General features: G+C 33.8%; 1 protein-coding gene across 1 annotated transcript in view; it reads left to right on the forward strand.

Annotated features, from left to right (window-relative positions):
• Window positions 1-619: 619 nt before the first annotated feature.
• Window positions 620-21638, forward strand: part of PPP4R4 (protein phosphatase 4, regulatory subunit 4) — a gene marked incomplete at its 5' end in the record, with an annotated part of 32875 nt that continues 11856 nt past the window's right edge. Inside the window, 12 exons of the mRNA XM_010012007.1 lie at window positions 620-767; window positions 1455-1528; window positions 3998-4104; window positions 6323-6430; window positions 9292-9413; window positions 11986-12108; window positions 14473-14642; window positions 15681-15800; window positions 17645-17722; window positions 19107-19190; window positions 20466-20648; window positions 21331-21436. Of these exons, the coding sequence (XP_010010309.1) occupies window positions 620-767; window positions 1455-1528; window positions 3998-4104; window positions 6323-6430; window positions 9292-9413; window positions 11986-12108; window positions 14473-14642; window positions 15681-15800; window positions 17645-17722; window positions 19107-19190; window positions 20466-20648; window positions 21331-21436 (1423 nt within the window). The remainder of the gene's footprint in view (window positions 768-1454; window positions 1529-3997; window positions 4105-6322; window positions 6431-9291; window positions 9414-11985; window positions 12109-14472; window positions 14643-15680; window positions 15801-17644; window positions 17723-19106; window positions 19191-20465; window positions 20649-21330; window positions 21437-21638) is intronic.

The following is a 21638-nucleotide window of genomic DNA, read 5'->3' on the forward strand; positions in this document are numbered from 1 at the left end:
TGTTACTGTATTTGTTTTGCTTCTGAACTTTAAAGACAGCCTGATTAATTATATTCTTATATGGTTAAAGCTAAGTACTAGTACAAGCTGAGTTGTCTAGATAAGTATTCTGGTACATACTGCTTTATTCTTAAGACTACATATGTATATACGTATGTATATATATACACACAAAACCCACATTTTTGTGTTCTGTATCAGTTGGCAAGGGACAAAATTTAAATTTCCTTCTACTACTTCAGTATCTCTCACTGGATGAATAAAATATTTCTTTTTAATCCTTTCTTTTTAATTCTTTTAATGTGCAGAGACAGCAGAATTGCAGTTGTTAGCTGGTCTATTTTTACCTCTCATTTTGTACAGTAGAAAACCCCACAATTATGCATTGTTGAAGCTGAAAGTCACAAAAAATACTATAATTTATTTTTCTTTAAAGTTTCTGTAAGAGATTTTAATATCTCCAAGTAATTACTGTTAGGAGGAAATACTTTTACAGCCAGTTTTGTAGGTTACGCAGGTTGTTGTATGTTAGCTCTTACAACCGAATGTGCAAATTTGAATGTTCTTTCAATACATTTTTGCCTTATGTTCTAAACTGATATAATTTTGAATTATACAGGAGGTGCTGCATGTTGCAGGAGTGGAAATGCAGTTAACAGCTGCTGTTTCATTTTTGACTGTTCTACAAGAGGAGTCAGTGTCCATTCACACATACTCCCACTCCTTCCTACACATCATTCTCCAAAACGTGGAACACAGAGATGCAGGTCAGGGCTGTACAGTATACTGATGACTGATCTCTTCTGTATGTTTTGTTTCCTTAGTGACCATACAATCCTGTGTAAAGCAGTGAGTGCAGTCACTGTCACTTTGTATCTAGACTTGCATGAATGAAAAGATTTTTGCATGCTGGCTGCTTGCATACTGTTATTTAAATGTAATTCTGATTGAAGCAAACAAAAATCCTTTGTCTGGAGGACTAAATCCTAGTTGGTATTGTGTCCAAGCTTCTACTGAAGTACCAGGATTTTGCAGCTGAGAAAATGGAGGAAGGATGTTTGAAGTTTCTTCTGTGATGATTGGTTTTACTTAATGTCTTTTACACTATTTTGAGGAAACAAAGGGAAAAAAAGCCTCTTAGAAAACTAGAAAGTTTCAGTGGGCATAAGAAAAGAATGTGCTTCTATATGAGGGAAATAGTCTTTTCAAAACAAAGAGAATGATAATTTTTGTACAGGAATCAAAAAAGAGAAAAGAAATGAGGACAGAATTTGCTTCTAACCTATCCTGCTTCTTAGTCTGAGGTTTTAAATGCTTAATTTAGTAGCCTTTAGATACATAGGTCCTTGAAGAGGTGCACGTAAAAAGTAATAACTAATTTTGTAAAACTGATGTGTGTTTTGTTATACTCATTGTATGTACAACGTAACATTTAACCCATTTCATTTTAACAGGTGTCAGCAATGCATGGCTAGAAACTCTTCTTGCTGTAATAGAAGCTTTACCAAAAGAGACTATCAGACATGAGGTAACAATATTTTCAAGCTTATGCTAACAACAAATCAATAACATTTTGTAAGATTGTATTTCCCTGCAAATTTCATTCTTAAGTTAAACCTAAATAGCATCTAGGAGGTGGATTGGTTAAGGGAAGAGGCAAAAGGAGATATCGAGTCATAAAATGAGCAAGGCTATTTTTTGTCATCTTTCTCTGAACATTTAAACTCTGGCAATGTTAGTCACTTATCCATTGGATCGTAGAATTACAGAATGATTTGGGTTGGAAGGGACCTTAAGGATCATTTAGTTCCAACCCCCCTGCAACTTCATTAAGATTTGTGGAAGTTCTATGACTATGAAAACAATAATGATTGTGGAACATACTCTAAGAGAGGAATGTGCTAGAAGGTGGAACAGGAGGGTGACAATAAACAATTTTAGTGTTCTTCAGCAAATAAGACTGTAACACTTCCACTGCACTTCGTATTCTCAGTAACGTGTTTTTATGTATCCAGTTTTAGTTTACAGGTTAGTATTTCACTCTCTGTCTTCACGAAGAAACTGCATTTTGTTTGCTACTGGACTGAAATTCTGATTTCTGTTAAATGGAACTGAATGCTGAAGATCTGTTTCTTTGTGTATTTCAGTTGTTTGTGATACACCAAACACCTAATGCCCTGGAAACAATTTTTCACCATGTAGCTCAAGAAAGAGGAAGGAAATCTGTGACTAATTCATAATATCACTCCCCTTTACTCAGCTAATTTATTCAGTTTTGGTTTAAGTATTCATATTTCATTGTTAAGTTTAAAAGCTTTGCAACAGGCACATTGTACTGTGTTTATAATTTAAAACAATATGGAGATTTAAATATATGATTGTGTGGTATAAAAATATTCATTAAAATTAGTGGCTAATTGAAATCCAGTACTCTTTAAAAAACAAACTTCTAAAGGGTGAAAAGTTAGGTGGAAAATAAAAAAAAGATTAATTATTCTAGTCACCTCCAAAATCTAAATGTAACACAGTTTTACAGATGCCATTTAAAGATGGTGGAGTTTCTCCCCTGATTTGTCTCTGGGAACACATGTGTAAGTTTCCACGAAGATTTGCTTTGGGGAGATCACAGCTGATGAAAGTGTTGATTCAGGAGCTATACAGAAACCTAAATCTGAAAAGGAGCCTTTCGTGTTACTTGAAAAATCTTTGCGCGTGGCAGGGAGTTGGAACTAGATGATCTTTAAAGCCCCTTTCAACCCAAACCATTCTGTGATTTTGTATCAGAAAACATAGAATATTCTAGATTTTTGTTTTGTTTTGTTTTGTTTTTTGATTTTTTTGGTAAGTAAAAACCATAGGACTATCATAGACACCAGGGTTATAAAGGAAGGTGTGTGTCTCAAACCAGAGGTCAGCCTGACCTAGTATCCTGTCTCTGGCAATAGCCACTTCATGGGAGGGACTGTGTCTAGGTCAGTGATGGGAGTTAGTGTTACTAAACATGGTGTGTTTGCTGTCATAGTTCAAACACCAAATAAGTAATACACAGTTTTTAGATAACCAATGGCATGTTTCTTTATGCAGTATTGTAGGTAGAAGCCTATCTTATGTACTAATTCTAGTTTGGGTGATCTGTTTGTCCTTAGAGTGGCAAGATTCTCACACCTCAAAATTTCAGCCTGTGTTTTAGAATATTGGTGGACTTCCTGTATATTATTCTTTTGTGAAGCTCTGCAAAAGAGGTTGAATGAGGAACTGTGGCAGACAACAAGACACATTTCTGTAACATTCCTCTTGGTCTCTTGGTCCACCTGGATTTCTGTGATTATTTCTGCACAAAAAATAATATATCTAAAGGCCTTTCTTAAATTGTTTCTGGCACCATAGATGTGATTCAACAATTGATGGCAGAGCTTTCATAAAGATGCAGTTTTTGTGCATCTGTATGGAAATGAAACCTCTTCCCTACAAATCCCCGAAGTATGCATAATGAGAGGGATCATTGCCTCAAAACTTTACATTTGAGGAGGTGTTTCCTGGGAAAACTTATAGAAAGAACCTCAGAGAGGCTTCCTTGACGTTTCTCTGCATATTTCATTTTCTTGTGCAGGAATATATTTACAAATTCCATGAAAATTACCAGCTAATATCTATAAATATTCATATACACCATAGCCTCAAAATGAAGACAGAAGTAGACAGATGTAAAACTGTGTCTGTGATGTGAATCATAAACTGCTGTTTGGGCCAAGATTTGGGTTTAATATGCTATAATTAGCACTGAATATTGAATATGGGTTTCCAATAGGCAATTAAGACATAGTACATAGGCGTCATTATTGTTAGTACTGATTAATTCCATGAAAGGGGTAGAAGACACTTGGGATATGTTTTTCTAATGTTTTTCTAGACCTTTTTTTTTTTTTTTTAAAGAGGAATACATTATTTACCGCTCACATTTATTCTGTTCATACTTCTTCTTTTTTCTTTCACATAGATCCTGAATCCACTAGTTTCCAAAGCACAGCTTTCTCAAACACTTCAGTCCCGCCTAGTTAGTTGTAAAATCATGGGAAAATTAGCTAACAAATTTGAAGCTCATATGTAAGTAGACTGTACATATATTGTCATTCTACAGTATATACTGGTATTTTTTTGCTAGTGGGCAAAAATTACTACAAGAAAAGTAGATTTTACTGCAAAAATTAAATGCTTTCTTTTTACATATCTCTTTATCTGGATATTAATAATAAAAATATGTTCACTATGTAACTAGGCTATTCAAACTTGATGATGTTTGTCAGTTTATAACTTCAGTTTGTATGTTCTTCCAGAGGTTCAAATGGGACCATTTTCATGCCATTCTTCCATATTGTTTTTCTTACTAGGAAGTAAGCCAAACAGTGAATTTGTCTGCAATTTACAGGGACGAACAACATCACCTTAGACTTTCTTGTCATAAAGGGAAGAATCCTGTTCCTAACTTTTGATTTGTCTAACTAAATTTAACATGTAGAGATATATATATATTTTCTATCCCTAATTGTATGGAGATGTATCAGGAGCCACTGTTATCTGATATTATCCAACTCTTAGATTCAGTGCCTGTGGGTTTGGGCAGTGGTGCAGAAGAGGGAAGCAATGGTGAAAGTAAATCTGTGCAAAGTTGGTTTGGTACATTCCTTGGACAGTTTATCCAGTCTTACGATAGTGAGAGCATTTCACCAAACGTGTTTTTTGACCAGGTAGTTGGCCACATGTGATTTTGAATTACAAAAGAAATCCACTAAGGGCTACTGAATGCATAGAAACCATGTCTAGCTGAGGATTTCCTCTCTAATAATGATTTTGATTTGCCCTAAAATGCAAAAATTCAGCATAACAGAAAAGGTGAACAACAGGACCATATGACAAGACATTTAGGAATAAATGTCTTTAAATTATGATTTTTTTTCTTCAATAAAAAGAACTAGAAGCAGCCAAAATGAAGCTGTCCACACCTTCATTTGCTGTGTAGAATACGCTTGTTGGACACACAAAAGTTAATGAGCATGGTAAAGTAGTATTTTTTGATAATATTACCAAAGCTTTCAAATCTTTATTTTCAAAATTTGTAGAATTCTGGTGGAATTGCTTTTATTTAATCGATGTTACATTCTTATGAAAATCAAGTGACTTTCCAGATTACTTGGAATCTTATGAGAAATTTTAATAGTGTTAGCCATTATAAGTTCAAATTATCATACCTTCTTTTGCTGGGTTTCTTTAATATGATTCCTTGCTGTTAGAAGTAGGAAACCCCTCATTTCAGTGAACAGGTAGTAGCACCATTTCTGTACAGAAGCTACATATTAAGAAGGCAGCTGAGAATTTTCTGGGATGTAGTGATTTATACTACAATTTAAAATTTTTCTTTTATATTTCACATGACTCCCAGGTTATTTTTTTTAGAGTATTAAAAAAATCCCAATCTTGGAATAGAACATCAGTTTTTCTAGCTTCTGTTCCAACAGTTAGTTAAAAACAAGTCTTTTTTTGGAAGTAGTCCCTACTTCAGAATACTCTTACAATGCCAAATTCCCAACACCTTGTACAGTTTTTAAAACTTGAGGCCAAATTTTGCTGTAAGAAGTAAGTTAAGTTAATTTTTACTGGAATGAGGGGAGGCTGTGCAAGCTGGCTCGAAAATTTCTTGTCTGTGTCTTCATATTTCTCTTGAGTTTTGCAACAATGTAAGGATTTGGATAGAGATATTTTATGAATACTCATGACAGCATCTTGGGCACTGAAAGGAAACCCAATGGCTGATTCTGCCAAGTTTTAGTATGTGTTCTTACTTAAATAGGTTCAAAATAGTTATTTTGCATCTGCCATTGAATACTTGGGTCTACTTCCATAAAGGCATTGCAGCACTGAAGCTTTTAATCTTAAATTCTTTTTATATTTTTTTCCCCCCAAATATCTCCTTGGTGATACATGTATACCAAAGATGAGGTATTAGAGACTAATTGGTATTTACACTTCCATTTGTATAATTCTTTGTATTCTTGCAGTGGCTGTTCAGAAATGTTACTGAAGATTGTTATTAAATGAGGACAGCATCTCTAAGCCCACCTGCTATTTTTGTAGTTAAAAAAAAAAGATGGAACGTGAGCAAATTATGATGACTATAAATAATCCTTTTGCTGTTTCTGTATAGAAACATGTCTGATGTACCATATAATTTTCTTCAGAAGTAATATATGGGTAAAATTTGAGTACTACAGAGTGAAATTTATATATTCTTGTTCTATAAATTAATAAAAAGTGTTCACATTTTTAGTATTAAAAGAGACATTCTTCCATTGGTAAAATCATTGTGCCAGGACGTGGAATATGAAGTTAGAACTTGCATATGTCGGCAACTGGAACATATAGCTCAAGGAATAGGGTGAGTATAATCTTCGTAACAGCTTCTAAATGCAAAATCTTTCTTTAAAATATTTAATGGTAACCTAAAAGGTCCTTTTAAGATTTCTAACTTAATTCATGTGTACTCGGTAGTGGATTTGGAGTGTACAGATATTTTCTGAGGAATTAGTAGTTGGCGGTTGGCTCTTTTCTATTTTCAAAGTTTTATTTCTCTGTGATAGCAAAATTGCTGAACTATACAAACAATTTTTCTTTGTAAATAATGAGTTAATCTACACTTCTTGAAATCATGTCATTATCCATTGAAGTCATTGTGCTTGCTTAAAAATGGAAGAGGATTATGGCAAGTATTAGCAGTTTCTAATAATTAGTGTGTGGTTATTTGTGAAAAGATGCTGAATGTGTTTAGTAAGTGAATTTCAGTTCAGTGTCAACTTTTACTCTAAAATGGAAGAGTTTCAATATTGCACATGTAGGAACAGAAAAAGTCTGGAACTTTTATTTTAATAAGTGGTACATGTTAACTACCCACACAGGGGTGGTCTCTGAATGAACAAATATATTAGAATTCCAGGTCTCTACCTGTTATTGTGTCAGGAAGAAAAAAAGCAGTAACTTCTCTTACAGACTTAAAGAAATGATCAAGTAAGCTTCCCTGCCCTGTGTTACACAGCGGGGGTAGATTAGATCTTAAGAGTCCCTCTAGCTTTTTAAAATGTGAATTTATGAACAAATACAAGATAAGGCTGAAACTGAAATGTAATTTGAAAGATAAGGTAAATATGCACTGTAGCTTGTTGGTACCGGTGCTTATGGAAAAGATGTTTTCCTGTTGCTGTGGAACAGTTTATTTATTTATTTATTTATTTAATGGAGAGTTATGTTGTGATTTAGATTCTGAGTTATTAAAAAAAAACAAACCAAAACCCAAACAAAAAAAAAGAAAAAAAGAAACCACCAGAAGTTCTTGAAGCAATGTGATTTACCTCTCAGCCATGTAATACTGAAAAAATGTATGTTCAGGCAGTGTTTTAGCATACTCAGATATAGGGAATGAATATTCATGCTAAGAACTAAGCATTACTGCGTATTCTTAATTGAGCTTTGGTGTGGTAAGGTCATGCAGGAGAGTAATTTCTAGGTTCCTAGATAAACTTGTATTTATTGCATGCAAAATAATTTTTTATATATGCTGTAGGCATCTCTTCTGCAATGTCTTTCTCCTGTGAAAGTTCAGAGGATGTGAATAATGTGAAATCACAATATTACTCATCTCAGTAAAGTTACTCATTTGGTTTTGTGCTTATTTAATTTTATAACAAAGCATAGGTTAGAATGGTAAATAATTTTAACATTTTCCGTATTGAATGGCTTTGAATTTAAAAGAACTTGTGACTGTAGAGAATAAAGGTAGTTTTTGTCAATATTGTTGATATTTGTAAAACTGGTAGTTTAACACGCATTTTTCTACATTGAATTACTGAATAATTTGAGCTTGCATTTATTTTTACTGTATGCATGTATCCTTATGTATCTTAAAGTTGACTTCTGTTTAATGGGAGATTAAAGATGAGTGAAAGGGTTCTGTTTAACTTCAGGGAGTGAGGGTTTTTTTGCCATAACTACCAAATTTTGAATGGAGGGGTAGTTCTAACTGTCATATTAGTTTGAAGATTTTTGTTGCCACCAAAACAGAAATCCCCAGAAACATATTTGCATAAGCATTTCTTCCCTCCTCCTCATTTCTTGTCATGTCCGTAGTCATTTCCCCCCACCAGCTCGATTTCTGGGTGTGAAAACAGGAGGTATTCTTATTCTTCTCTCCTCTGACCATTCCTAGGCCGTATGTTCTTGTCTGTCTCAATCACCTTCCTTCCTCTTTTCTTATTTATTATTGCTCAATCCCATTATATTTTCTTTGGTATCTTATTTGAGGTACTGTCTGCATTTCCATGGAAAAAAGGTGGAAATACTGGATATGTCTTCCCAGTTCTTGTTGATAGTAGGTCTGCAAAAAAGATCTTTCTGATCTCTTAAAGCAATCAAGAATTGGTTGTAGGCTGAGACATGGGAAATTATGCTGGTTGGCAGCTTCTACAACAGCTATACTTTTATTCCAAGAAGCAAATCTCTTTTGAACTTATTATGCCAGTCACCTTACTGTGTAAATGTTTCTGTGTCAAGCGTATTTCACTCCTCCTTGATCATTTCTCTCATTAAACTCTGATTTCTAAGTCAGAGTTTATGGAACAATAATCTGCTGCCAGTGTGTAGATTCAAGTTGCCAGGACCATCACACACAGGCAGTGGCAGTAATTACCAAGGCAAAACCAGACAAGCAGAACCCTTTCTTTACTACTTCAAAACAAGCCCAAGAGGCAGTGTTTGGACTAGTTGGGAAACCATGTTTTCTCTGAGCAGTAGTTGCTTACCCTCTGTAAAGCAGGCTCATCTTTGAAGAGTAAGATTTCCAGACACTTCAGCATTATATTTAATAATTTTTGGCTTTGGACCATTGCACTGAGCAGTTTCTGCATATTTGATCAGAATAGTTTTTTTAGTGACATGGTGAAGTAGCTGGACTCCATTGATTTTTTTTCAGACTGCATTTTCTCTGATTTGTTTTGAGCTAATTTGAATGCTTTATAATGGTGAAGTTTTGCATTTTAAATTTGCGCGTTTCTTTGGTTGACAAAGAAAAATGTCCTGAGATTGACTGGAGGTTTTTATTTCATTTTTATTTCCTTTCAAATTTGTCAATTTTTCCTCCTTGACTACCCAAAAAATACCTAAATGATTATTTCAAGATAGAATTCTGTTTTGCTGTGGCAATATTGTTTCATTAGAAATTTTCTCTTGACTTCTTGCCTCACTTTGCAGGACAGAACTAACAAAAACTGTGGTGCTTCCTGAGTTAGTAGAACTTGCAAGAGATGAGGGTAGCAGTGTACGTCTTGCAGCTTTTGAGACGTTAGTGAACCTGCTTGATATGTTTGATGCAGGTAAGAACTTAATATAGGCTTATTAGCCCAGTTCTTAATGCTTTAATGCATCTTACAAATTTATTTAAATGTTTTTCTTTTCTGTCTGCATTTTTCAGGCATTTCTGATTTTATGTTGTTTATTGTTTTATGCTTCATGTATTTAGTGTCTTGCAGTGCTTTATACATAGTAAGTTTTAAAGAAGGTGAACCAGTTGTCCATGAAATCCATTACCTTATTCCAGGTTTCTAATGTAATGTGACTAAATGGAATAAGTAAAATTAATGTATAATTGATAGGAATATTGGGTTGTTAGTATTTAGTTAATACTATCAATACACAATACAAAATGTTAGCTCAACAGATGCTGTTTCTTGTAGTTTTTTTGCTGTTTTTGCCTCTTAACTGAAGCAAAGCTAAAACTAACTACAGACTGCAGCCTGTCTGCTGAGTTGAAGAACCTGGAGTAGGCAATGATATGATATTTGTGTGTGTATCAGTAAACCTTGCAGGTTTTAACATCCAGTGTTATATGTAAAATACGTTTGTCAATTTTGGAACAGAAAATATTTCCTTATGTTTCATAAACTGTAGCGTGCAGAACTGATAAATTTTAGAGGTACTAAGTGTCAGCAGTTACTATTTAAATCCCTTTAAACTTGTGGCTATGGGGCACTGAAAGCTCTCTCCTTTGCAATGAGGAAGTGTGTGTATCTTCTAATGCTCTTCTTTATTTAAAATAGAAAATGTAAATGCTTGTCTTTTTCTCAGTGCTCTGTATCTTTCCTGTGATCACCATGCCTATTTCATACTTCTCCAGGTCTAGGGGTGAGTGTCTGTGTCTTCATGTGAGGAAGGAGAAATTCTTTGTTGTATCCAGTTCTTTTGGCATAGTGGTGGTGGTTACCTACACACGATTCTCAGGTTCTCATCATAAGCTGAGTTCAGCACTGATTGGGACAAACTTTAAGTAGAGCTATTGTGGCTGCTGCAGTATAGGAGTGGTCTGGGTAACCACTGTACCTTGTCCTCCAATCAACTCGACTGCTCTGTCTAGATTTTTTCAGGGGGATGTAAAAGACAATAACAGCCACGTTTTCTGGCTCAGTTTCAGTTGTATTCTCTGCTGGGTTTTTTTACAACTGGAAATGTACCAAAGCAGCAGAGTACATGATAGATCACTGCTATAATGTATATGAAAAAAATATTTTATATTGTTGATCACTGCTCATTATTTGTCACTTTGCCTTTTATATTGTCTTTTTCTAAATACTTCAGTTGTTTGTCTTCATTACTAACTCTGTCTTTTGCACCACTCCCACTCCTGTCTTACTGACTACTACTCCTTCCTGATACATAAATGAGGAACAAATATTTACTGTAGAGGAACGTGGTGATGAACTACTAAAAAACATGATTACATATAAACCATATGGAGAAGTACATAAAGAAATAAGATAGGTTTGGGGAGCATCACCAAAAATGAAGTTTTAGCAGTTACTGCTTGTATTAATAGTATGATAGTAGGTTAATTTTCAAATTATTGAGCCTTTTCATTGGTGCTATCAAGTTTGTGCTTCTCTTTGCACCTCTCAGTCTTCACTCCTTCCTCTGCATGCCCCAATTACTGTGACTGATGCTTTTAGCCATTGAAAAAAGCTTTGAGAAAGCAATTGGGGATTATTTATTTACAGGTTTATAATGAATGTGTTTCTAGAATTTTGTTTTGTGCAGTTTTTGGTTTCATGGTTGAACTAGAAAATGAACATTTTGAAGGCAGATGACCCAAAATTGTATCCTAGAATTTCTTTCCCACAATATCAAAATATTTCTTCAGGTCAGTGTAAATATTTTGTTTGGCCATAATTATGTGCTGAACGTCGGTGCTGATCTTTCCATTAAAAAAAATACTAATCCCTTTAAAACTTTTAAAATGTATTTGTACACAAATTCAAAGGTCTTATTTAAAACAAGTCAAACCACATAAATTTCTTTGAATATTTACCTGCCTATTTTGTAAGGAAGGACACAGAGTACCTGGATTTGACTTTAATTTCTAAATTATTTTACTTCTTTCCTCCATCCTTAATTATTTTGTTTCTCTGTGAATGTATTGTTTACCAAAAGACTTTCAACCTCCTCTTCTCAGTAGATTGAAAAAAATCACTTCTGATGTATCCAGATTTTTATTTTACAGTCATGTTTGGTCTTGATCTCCCTGAATTCCTACTACTGTAGGAAATCTTCCTGTTGAAGTACTGAAGTATTGTTTCTCTCCCTGTATTCTTGGTGAATGGTGAAGTTAGTGACTGTTCATTTATTCTCTGTCTCATCCTTTACTGAGTGATGCCTTTTCCCTAAAATCCAAACGAACAAAAAATAAAACAGGTAAGTATTAAAATTTAGGCCCTGCATTATAGTAATATGTTCATCATTCTTCTCACTGCTTGCTTTCTACTTCCAATGTGTGTCTGCCAAAAATAATCCTGAAATACTGAATGAGATATTTTGTAACTTATTGTGGAAGTCCTCTCTCTGTGCTCTTTTTTTAGATGTCGACAAATGACTAACATAATTTTTTTTTTTTTCCAGATGATAGGAGTCAAACTGTGCTTCCCTTAGTGAAATCATTCTGTGAAAAATCCTTCAAAGCAGATGAATCTATCCTAGTTTCTTTATCTTTCCATTTAGGGAAACTATGTAATGGATTATATGGTACGATTGATTTATTTATTTGTTTATTTCTAAATCTTAAAAATGAGTAAAGATTGGAGAATTGGAAGACTTGGAAAATACCCAGATTTGAATATTTCAAATGAAATTATAGTTCTAAAAGGAAATACAAAAGTAAAGTCTGAAATCATCTATTGCATAAATACTGGATTTTATGAATTTCCTCTTTGGGTGTCCATTTCTTCATTGTTTGGGGGGTTTTGTGCATGTATGTTTAGACAGGGGCAGAGGGTTTTTTTACCAGACAAGGTCAGAGATGGTAACACAGTGGTTTGTGTTTATTGGTTTGACTGATTATTTTAATCCCTTTTTGGATGACTGAATTTTTGAAACTAGAAACCTTTGAAAACATGGTGTGATGTAAAATGTGTATAGTTACATCTGTGATTGATAACCTTTTTGAGGCATAGTAGAGAGCATGGCCCTTAAGGAACTTCAGGGGAGAAAGAAGACCTAATGGCTTGTGGATTCCTAGCTGCAGCTGAGACCAAATTTGTGTCCATAATTTCTGTGGTTTTTACTTGAGCATGGCAGATCTTTCCTTGATCATTCTGCTCACCGCGTACCCTCTACACAGAGCTTACCTGGAGCGGGACAGCACAGAATTATGGTTTTACATTCTACATTATCACCCTAGACTATTAAACCCTTTGAGCCTTCTTACAGATCTTTATAATGATCCTTTCTGATATGTTAGACTATCAAAGTGACTGTTGCTTCACTACAAATGACTCGAAAGGGTTGTTCCACAGTGTCAAACTTATTTACAGAAACACAGAGCTAAGACAGTCCATCCTGGTTTTATTGTGTCTTCCCAGTTTTATTTTCTCTGAGTTTAAGGACTTTAATTACTGATCTCTCTTCACCTCTGATCTCTGTCTGGCAAGTTCGTATTTTTCTTGAAGTATTATGCCTTAGGAGAACTGAACAAAGTGAAAGGCTTGCTTCATGTGTCTTGAGGCTATATTGCTGTTTAAGTTTTTCAGTGTGAAAAACTGCCTTTTTCTTGTTTTAACAGTTTGCAATAGTTTGACAGTATTTGTTCAAATGCAGCCTATGAAGACTTTTACCTTAATATATCTGATATCTAGTTACTCTTTCTCTTTCCTGGCCTCATGCAGGTGATGTAGATCTGCCCAAGCATGGTACCTTGTCTCTGTCCTACTGGAATAATAGTCTAAATTTTTAAGACCATATGTCCAATGTTTGGAGATCAGTTTGATCTCTACCTTTTGAAGAACAATCAGTCTCCCTCCTAGGTGTTGTCAGGATATTGAATAAGTTTCTGATCCAGCATCCAAGAAACCGAATGAAAATACTGAATAGTAGCAGAACAAGGATAGACTTTTCTTTATACAGTTGCCAGTTCTTGTCAATGAACCGTAGGTAACTTTCTATTAACTGTTTTTCCAAACAATTTTGCAGCATCTTTATAATTTTCCATCTCTCTTTACCAATCCCTAATATTGCTTGTGAAAAACATGACCTTTGCTGCCTCTTTGTATTCACAGGTCCAGCTGTCCAGTCATAAAAGGAAATGGAATTATTTTGACAAGTTTTGCTTTTGCCATGTTGGCTGCTACTCATTTACTTGTTTTCTTTTCAGTATTTACCAGTAGATTTTTGATTTTTTTATTCCAATTTTTTAAAAAAAATGAAAGTAATCTGACTGATCTGTAATGATATGGCTTGTCCTTCCCCTCTCCAATGATTAAATGTCAGTACCACTTCAGCCTTTGTCCATTCTGGTATCTCACTTAGTTAAGATTACAGCAGCTAGTACTTTAAATACTTCTGAACACTGGAATGAAGCATGTCTGACCCTGCACATTTTGAAAACCTCTCAAGTATTCACTGACCTACTCTTTCTCTGCTTAAAGCTTGAATCTTTGTCACAGTTAATTGTACTGATCCTTTCCTTGATTGTTCTCTTATTACTAATGTACTAATAAAATTAACTGTAATTTTTGAAGTAATTTTTCTAGTTGCATTCTGGTTTGTTCAGTGTTTTCTACTTTTATATCTCTATTATCTGTTGCAAAATGGCCTAATTTTTCAACTTTCTGCAGGCATTCTTCCTGTGACTGAGTTCCATAAAGTTCTGAGTATTACAAGAATTACGTAAACAGAAATGAAGATTCACTGTTATAGTTAGCTGTGTTTTTTCTGTAATCACTTTTTCTGTATAATGTGTACTGGTGATACTCTGGTAGACTCAAGGTGGGGGGAGGAGGAATAAGAATTTACATATTTGATAGATTTGTAAATGAGTTTTGTTTTGGGATGTTATTAATAGCATTTTTAATGAGAAAAGTAAAGTTTTTTTTGTTGGTTTTTTTTTTGGAGGCATTTTTACTCCTGAACAGCACTTACGGTTTTTTGAATTTTATAAGAAGCTTTCCACACTGGGTTTACAGCAAGAAAATGGGCACAGTGATAATCAACTACAACTTCAAAATCTGGAACAGGAAAAGAAGCATATTTTGGTCAGGAAGAACTGTGCTTACAATTTTCCAGTAAGTGTCATTAAAGTTAAATAATTTGTGTTGTGCATATAGTTTACTAAATAGGGACTGCATGAGTGATAGAGAAGTTATTTTCAAATAGTACATTTTTAGCTAGATTCTAGCTCTTTCCTGGAAGGTTCAAGTTAATGGCTTAAAGTAGAGGTTGTCCAAAAGAGTTACCAGGAAAGGTTCCTTTTTACACAGCCTCAGAAAATTATCGACAAGTTTTGACTGAGTGTTGCTGTTCTAAGAAGTTACTGGTCTCACTCTTTCTTATACATTTTCTTCAAACCTTTAGCACAAAGGCTGGCTGTGAAACAGAAGTCCCCCATTTCAAACAATTCAAAGCTACGTTTTCACATTTGCTGTATGTCATGGCATTCTAGGGAGTTGAAGGTTGAATCTGAATGGTTAGATTAATATTTCAGTCATGTTTCTGCCTGAATACAGAAAGTCTTTTCAAGTTAAAGTGAGGTCTTTAAACATACTACTTGTGTTTCTGTAAATCTACTTTGTATTGTGACATTCTGTATTTATATTAAAAGAAAATATGTTTGTAATGAGCCAGTAGACATTTATTTTTATTCTGCCTTTTAAAGACAAGCACCTTTTATGTAGGTAGACATCTGTTGGTTTATTTGAGCAAAACCGATGTATGTTCACAAAAAACTATGTTGAAATTCAGATGCTTGCTTTGCTGCTTGCTAAAATGTTTGTTGTTTTTGAAGTCTCCAGTTGCACCTTCGGCTAGTGTATGGAAAAGTTAGCAATACTTATAGAACTAATGTTCTGTATCTTGTGGTTTTAATCTGTGTCATCAGAAATAAAGCCTGCAGCATGTCTGGAAGATATGTAAATCCAGTTTAGTTCTCAACTCCAGAGTTTGTCTGGTGCCTGTGTTTTGGCACAGCCATCAAAAATGCTACACTTCTTATAAAATCACAACCTGTTACCTCGCAAGTGTTTTTCTGGTTGTAGCGCAGTGTTTTGATCTGATAGTGTGGCCCTTTAGTTATGCAGTTAATAGAAGACTTTATCTTTTCACAGGCCATGATTGTTTTTGTGGACCCAAAGAATTTCCATTTAGAACTATATTCTATATTCTTCTGCCTTTGTCATGACCCTGAAGTTCCCGTCAGATATACTATGGCCTTAAGCTTCTATGAAGTAAGTCTACAATGGTTCTTTGTTAGTAGCTACATATTTTTATTTTAAGTTGTTTTCTTCTTTAAGCTTACATTTATAACTGTTCAACCAAAATAAAAAGACTTGAGATAACTTTTTGAAAGGTTCGGTTTATCAAAGTTGTGCAGTCCCTTCTAACCTCTATATATAGCCCATATACACACATTAGTCTAAGTTGTGTGACATTTGGCTACAAGAGCCTCCTGTTAGGTGAACTTTTAAGGAGTAAAACCTAAAAGGAACTTAAAATGGTCTAGTACTACAAACATAAGCAATTGTAGCAATTACAGTATTTGAAGCTTTTCAATGCTATTAGAAAACAATGAGACAAATGAGAGAAAGGCACTTGCCATTTCTGGTCCTGAAAACGTCCTTTAAAATGGTGGAGCTTGCTGGTGTATTCTAGTATTCTGTGGAGAATATTTATATGGGTCAAATCTAAATTAAATGCTCAATTTAATATGAAACTACTTGGAAATCTATGCAGATATAAATGAATGTGTATTCTTATTACTCCATTCAGTTTGTGTAAGTTACACTGTATTATTTTCATGAAAGTTAAAAACCGTACAACTGCATAGATTTTATTAGCTATGTGGGGTGGATTCCAGAAAAGAAAATGCACTTTCTCCAGATTGTAGTAACATATATAGGGAGATCTTCAAGGTTTTCATAGTGTTTTACTGAGAATCCTTGTGTTTCAGTCTTTGAGCTAGCCTTTTATCCCATTCTGTTCCTGTGGAAACTGGTAAGTTAAGAAGCTTGCTGAAAGCATTCAAATCACTACTACATGCCTAAAAGTTTTTTTTTCCCACCATTATAAGAAAGATGGATATATTTCCAGTTCTTGTTACCTACTGATGCTTTGTCTTAGGGAATGATAATCCAAGGTAATTGTTGAAATTGTAAAATTAACGTCTAATTCTACATAATATTTTGTGTTAGATGTATAGTACTTTTAAGGTACTGCTTGAATATGCAGTATGTTAGCTGATTTTAAAAAGCCTGTGAAACTATACCTTGGTCTGAATGTACATTTGGTGCTTGTTGATTTAATTTAACACCATAACTAGGCAACCATGTGACAGCCAAAAATGGGTAATTTATGATATTCACTGCTAGGTGGACTTTTTTTTTTTTTTTTTAAATGAATAAACTGTAGACATTTCCTTAAAGCTTCATCTTGATTAGGAGCAAGCTCTTATTTACACTTGGCTTATATAAATAAAATCATTAAAAATAATCATCTAAATATTCAGTATCGCAAAAATCTTATTCCTCGAGGTTTTCTTATGTTAAAAGGGTTAAAACTCTTTTAACAGTCTGGAGATGGACTGGGGGTGGTTTTTAGAATTTCATATGTGGTTTATGAATCACAGTCAAAAAAACCAAAGGAGGACTGAAAACTTCAGATGGAAAGTTTAGGGAAACTTAAAATCCAGCATAGGCTAAACCAGTTTTTATGTTTTATCTTCTGTAAGTTATGTAGCAGTCTGAAATGTTAGTTCTCCTAAGGAGCATGATCTACAACATTTGAATATGCCAGAAGGATTTTTTCCTAGCCTTGTGGTCTTAAAATTTTTTGGTAGATGTAAAATAGTGTTAAATTTAAAAGCATGTTTGATGGTTAGATAATAGGCCAGTTTCTTGACACATATTCTTTATATTAGCATATTTTAATGTGATAAGTGGGAAAGCACACAACTTTAGTAGTCTGATAATTGTTCCTCATCCCTTCTTCATACTTGCTGTAGAGTAAGCACATATTGTTGTAGTGGCATGAAACTAGAGAATGTTTCACCTTGCTATTTTACTGTCATTTTTAGGTGGCTAAGCTTTTAAATTCTGGTGTGTATACAATACATAAAGAACTGGTTACACTATTGCAAGATGAGTCACTGGAGGTAACATACTTTTATTGGAATTTTATTTTCCTTGTTACAATGAGGCAGATTATCTTGATGTTTAATAACTCTTCAATAAGACAGTAGAGTAGCAGTTTGAAAGGATCGACAGCTTTTACTTCTGTTTCAGAGATGCTTCATAAAGATGACAGCGTTCTGTGAATAAAAAAGGATGAAAATAGGAAGGTGTTTGAATTTGTTAAACCCACACTGAATTTATTAGCTTTTAAAAATATTCTAAATTGTTTTAATTGCTATATTATTTATTACCTTATAAATTCTATGGAAATATTTGGATTTGATACTGTGTTAAAATAATCCTTGATAGTGTTCAAGGTTTTTGCTTTGTTTTATTTTAATTTCTCCAGTTGAAGGGGAGATTAAGAAGTTGTGTATGGTTCAAAGATAAAGATTTATAGAAAGAGTTTCAGTCCAAGCTCTGGTACAGAATCTGTGAGTATTTACGGGATAGCTTAGTGTACCTCAGTTTCAACCTGCATAAACGTGAATCACATAGCTTGATTACAGATGACATAGAGAGACCTTTTAGGACTAGAAAAAAGACAAAAATTTATTGAGATAAAATCATCATTTTCTTTTGCTTTCAGGTTCTCTTTTGGTACCCTTTTTAGACATTTTCAAGGGAATTAATAGTGCTCATAGGACATCTACTTACAGTTTATGAAATTCTGACCCATCTTTAAAGATTTCTCAAGTTGAACACCTGAAAGTTGAGACTCAGAAGCAGCTGGTGATTCTGAAAAATTCCATGTTTTGATACCTATAATAAAAAATATTTGGTGCTTTATCTTATTTACTACCTCAGTCAGAATTGGTGACAAAAATATTTAATTATGTACTTCCCTAGTCTATTTTTAAGCATTACAACATTTGAAAGTAGGGCTATTCTATTAATATAGGGTATACATTCTGTTTTAATTTATCAACTGCAGTTTTTCTTATAGCAGGAAAAGTTGCTTTTAAGATTCAGCTAACAAATATAAAAAAACCCCATTTCTTTGTTTTTGTCAAGGCTCTTTTGTTTAAGAATGAATGTTGGTTTTAAAATATTGTGTGCTGTGAATAGCGTAGAAAGTATTGACTGTGGTATTCATATAAATCAAAACTACAGCTTGTTTTCCTAAACTTTTAACTTATAGTACTTGTATTACTTACTACATTAAAACATTATTTAACTACATTAAAACATCAATTTTAAATCCCAGTCCTCATCAAAGCAAATATGTTGCATCTCATTCTTTTTTGTTAAGATGGATATGAAAGAAAAATACCATAAGAGATGTCACTGGGGGTATGTTGGTGAGAGATAAAAATTGAGTCAAGTTAATTTACAGAACTCATTTATGCAGCCTTTTTTAAATAGGTGCTAGATGCCCTGGCAGGTCACCTCCCTGAAATCCTTGAACTAATGACTAATGTAGGAGAAAACAGTGGATCAGAGAACAAGGTGAGTATTCTCATGTTTTTTTAATTTGATTTCTAAATGAAGGTAGTAGCAAAGTTGTTCAGACATAAATGGTATGAATATGATTTTGTTATTAGTTTCTGCTTTGGTGAGATATAAAGTTTCTGTAGTTTTTTGATTGTTCTTTGACTTTATAAACTTAATAATAAAAATAATTGTGAAAGACTTGATATCATAATGTTCATCCATGTTCTTTTTCTAATTAGCCACAGATTTGCTGAAATAAATAAAATTTTGAAATACAATAATTAAGTTAAAACATAAGTTGGTTTCATGCTAAAGGAATGACAGCTAGCACAGAACTTTTATTATTATAATTTTTTTAATATTTATGTGGCAACTGCCAGTGGTTGCATTTTCAGACACAGTTTCTGCTAGAAGAAAGCCTATTTGCTGAAGAAAGGCACTGAAATAGGATTTAGGAGATCTATAGTCAGCTCCCAACTTCACTAATTTAATTGTGTGTGGCTCTGGATGATGGTTTATTCAGTCAATCCTCACCTGTAAAATGGAACATAAAAGATCATCTCCTGCTTCAAGATGCTGTTTTGAGCATACTTCCTAAATATATGGAGAAATTGAGATATTCCAACAATATAAGAAATGAATAAATTTATTTTCTTGTGTGGAGAAGAGTTGAGAGTGGAATTTAAAATGTGAACTTTTCAAATGTTTACTGCTGTAAATCTATATAACATATAACAAGTGCAATGTCAAATGTGGCACTCTGTTTCATGTTGCTTAGTGCTAAAGAGACTTTAGCTTGGCTGCTACAAAGTCTTTGCTTCCCACTGAGAAAAGGTGTATAACTCCTACTAAAATCAGTTAGGGAGCTGAGAACAATAACTACAAAGATCAAGAGGCTAGAAGGAAAAAGGGATTTATTTGGTTTGAAAAAGATGGTCTTTCATACCTGTAAAAGGGTACAGTTATCAGTTTTTCTTTGTCAGGAGAAGGGGCTGGAAATGAAAGTTAATTTAGTTAAGTACTAGAATAGCTTTTTGAGTAGTAAAATGGAATTTACTGCTGAGGGGAGATTATATAAACCCAATCATTACATTATTATAAAACCAAGTTAGACTAACAGCTGCTGGAAGTGGACACAGTGTAGCTGATCCTGTCTGGGGAGAGGAATTAACTGACCTCTTAAAAATATTTTCACCTGCTGCATTAATATGATGTACTTTTTAAGCATGGTAACATGACATACAGCTAGAACATGTAAAATTATTTTAATGTTTATATTTTTATTTCTAGTTATTGGCTATTCCTGACTTGATTACTGCATTAACAACAGCAGAACAGAGAGCAGCAACTTCTTTGAAATGGAGAACTCATGAGAAGTTACTACAAAAATATGCATGTCTCCCTCATATCATATCAAGTGATCAGATTTATTACCGTTTTCTTCACAGAATGTTGACAATCATTTTGACAAATGTGAGCCCACCTGTCTCTTTCCCGTTGTTTTTTGTTTGTTTATGCTATTTAGTCACCAGATATTTGCTATGTGTAGTACTTTTTAAATTATCTTAAAGTACTGTTTCTCATTGCATATGGTATATCAGGCTGTGGTTTTTTTAATATAAGACTGGGAAATTGCTTTGAGAACTTGCCCCTAATTTGAGGAGCAAAATTTGGATTGACAGGTTTTCATGTTTTTCCTCCCACCTGAGAGTTCTTTTCTCTCCTTGTGCTCATTATCAATTTGTTTCTGGGTAAATCAAAACTTTTTCCTCTCAGATACACCTTTTCCTGATTCCATATGTTATTTCACATTGTGTTTCATTCTTTATGAAAGAACACTTTATTCTGAAAGTGAATGTTCGTTGTAAGAGATTTATTTTCTAACACCTGTAATATAGAAGGCACCTTCCAAACATGGAATACTTCAAGGCATTTAAGAAATAGTTGAATAAACAGCTTAGGCAGAAGGGATAAAGAAGTAGGTGTTCCATGAACTGGCCAAACTTCCTAATTCTCCATTACATTATGCCAATTATTTAAAAATTTATGAAGTTAGGCACTTTTTAAGCTATTTTTTTCTACTTCTAGAATTTTTAGACATTTTTATTCATATTTCTTTGGTATGTTTAATTGTGTTCTCTTTATTTCTTTCAAGAATGTCCTACCAGTCCAAAAAGCAGCTGCTCGAACTCTCTGCGTTTATTTGCGTTATAATCGCAAACAAGAACAGAGGCATGAGGTTATTCAGAAACTGATTGAACGTAAGATAATTTTTCCACGATTACTTAGAGATGCCAGTTAGTCTTGACTGAAGATCTATTTCTATATATAGTTATATTTATTCAGTGTAACTTCCTGCCTTCACTGGAGGGATTACACTTAAAAGACATTCAGTTGCTCATATTATCACCAGGCAAAACATATTGCGCGTATGCAAGGAATATCTGAAATTTGTGCAAATGA

This window comes from Nestor notabilis, unplaced genomic scaffold, assembly GCF_000696875.1.
Source record: "Nestor notabilis isolate BGI_N333 unplaced genomic scaffold, ASM69687v1 scaffold3483, whole genome shotgun sequence".
Classification (NCBI taxonomy): domain Eukaryota; kingdom Metazoa; phylum Chordata; class Aves; order Psittaciformes; family Psittacidae; genus Nestor; species Nestor notabilis.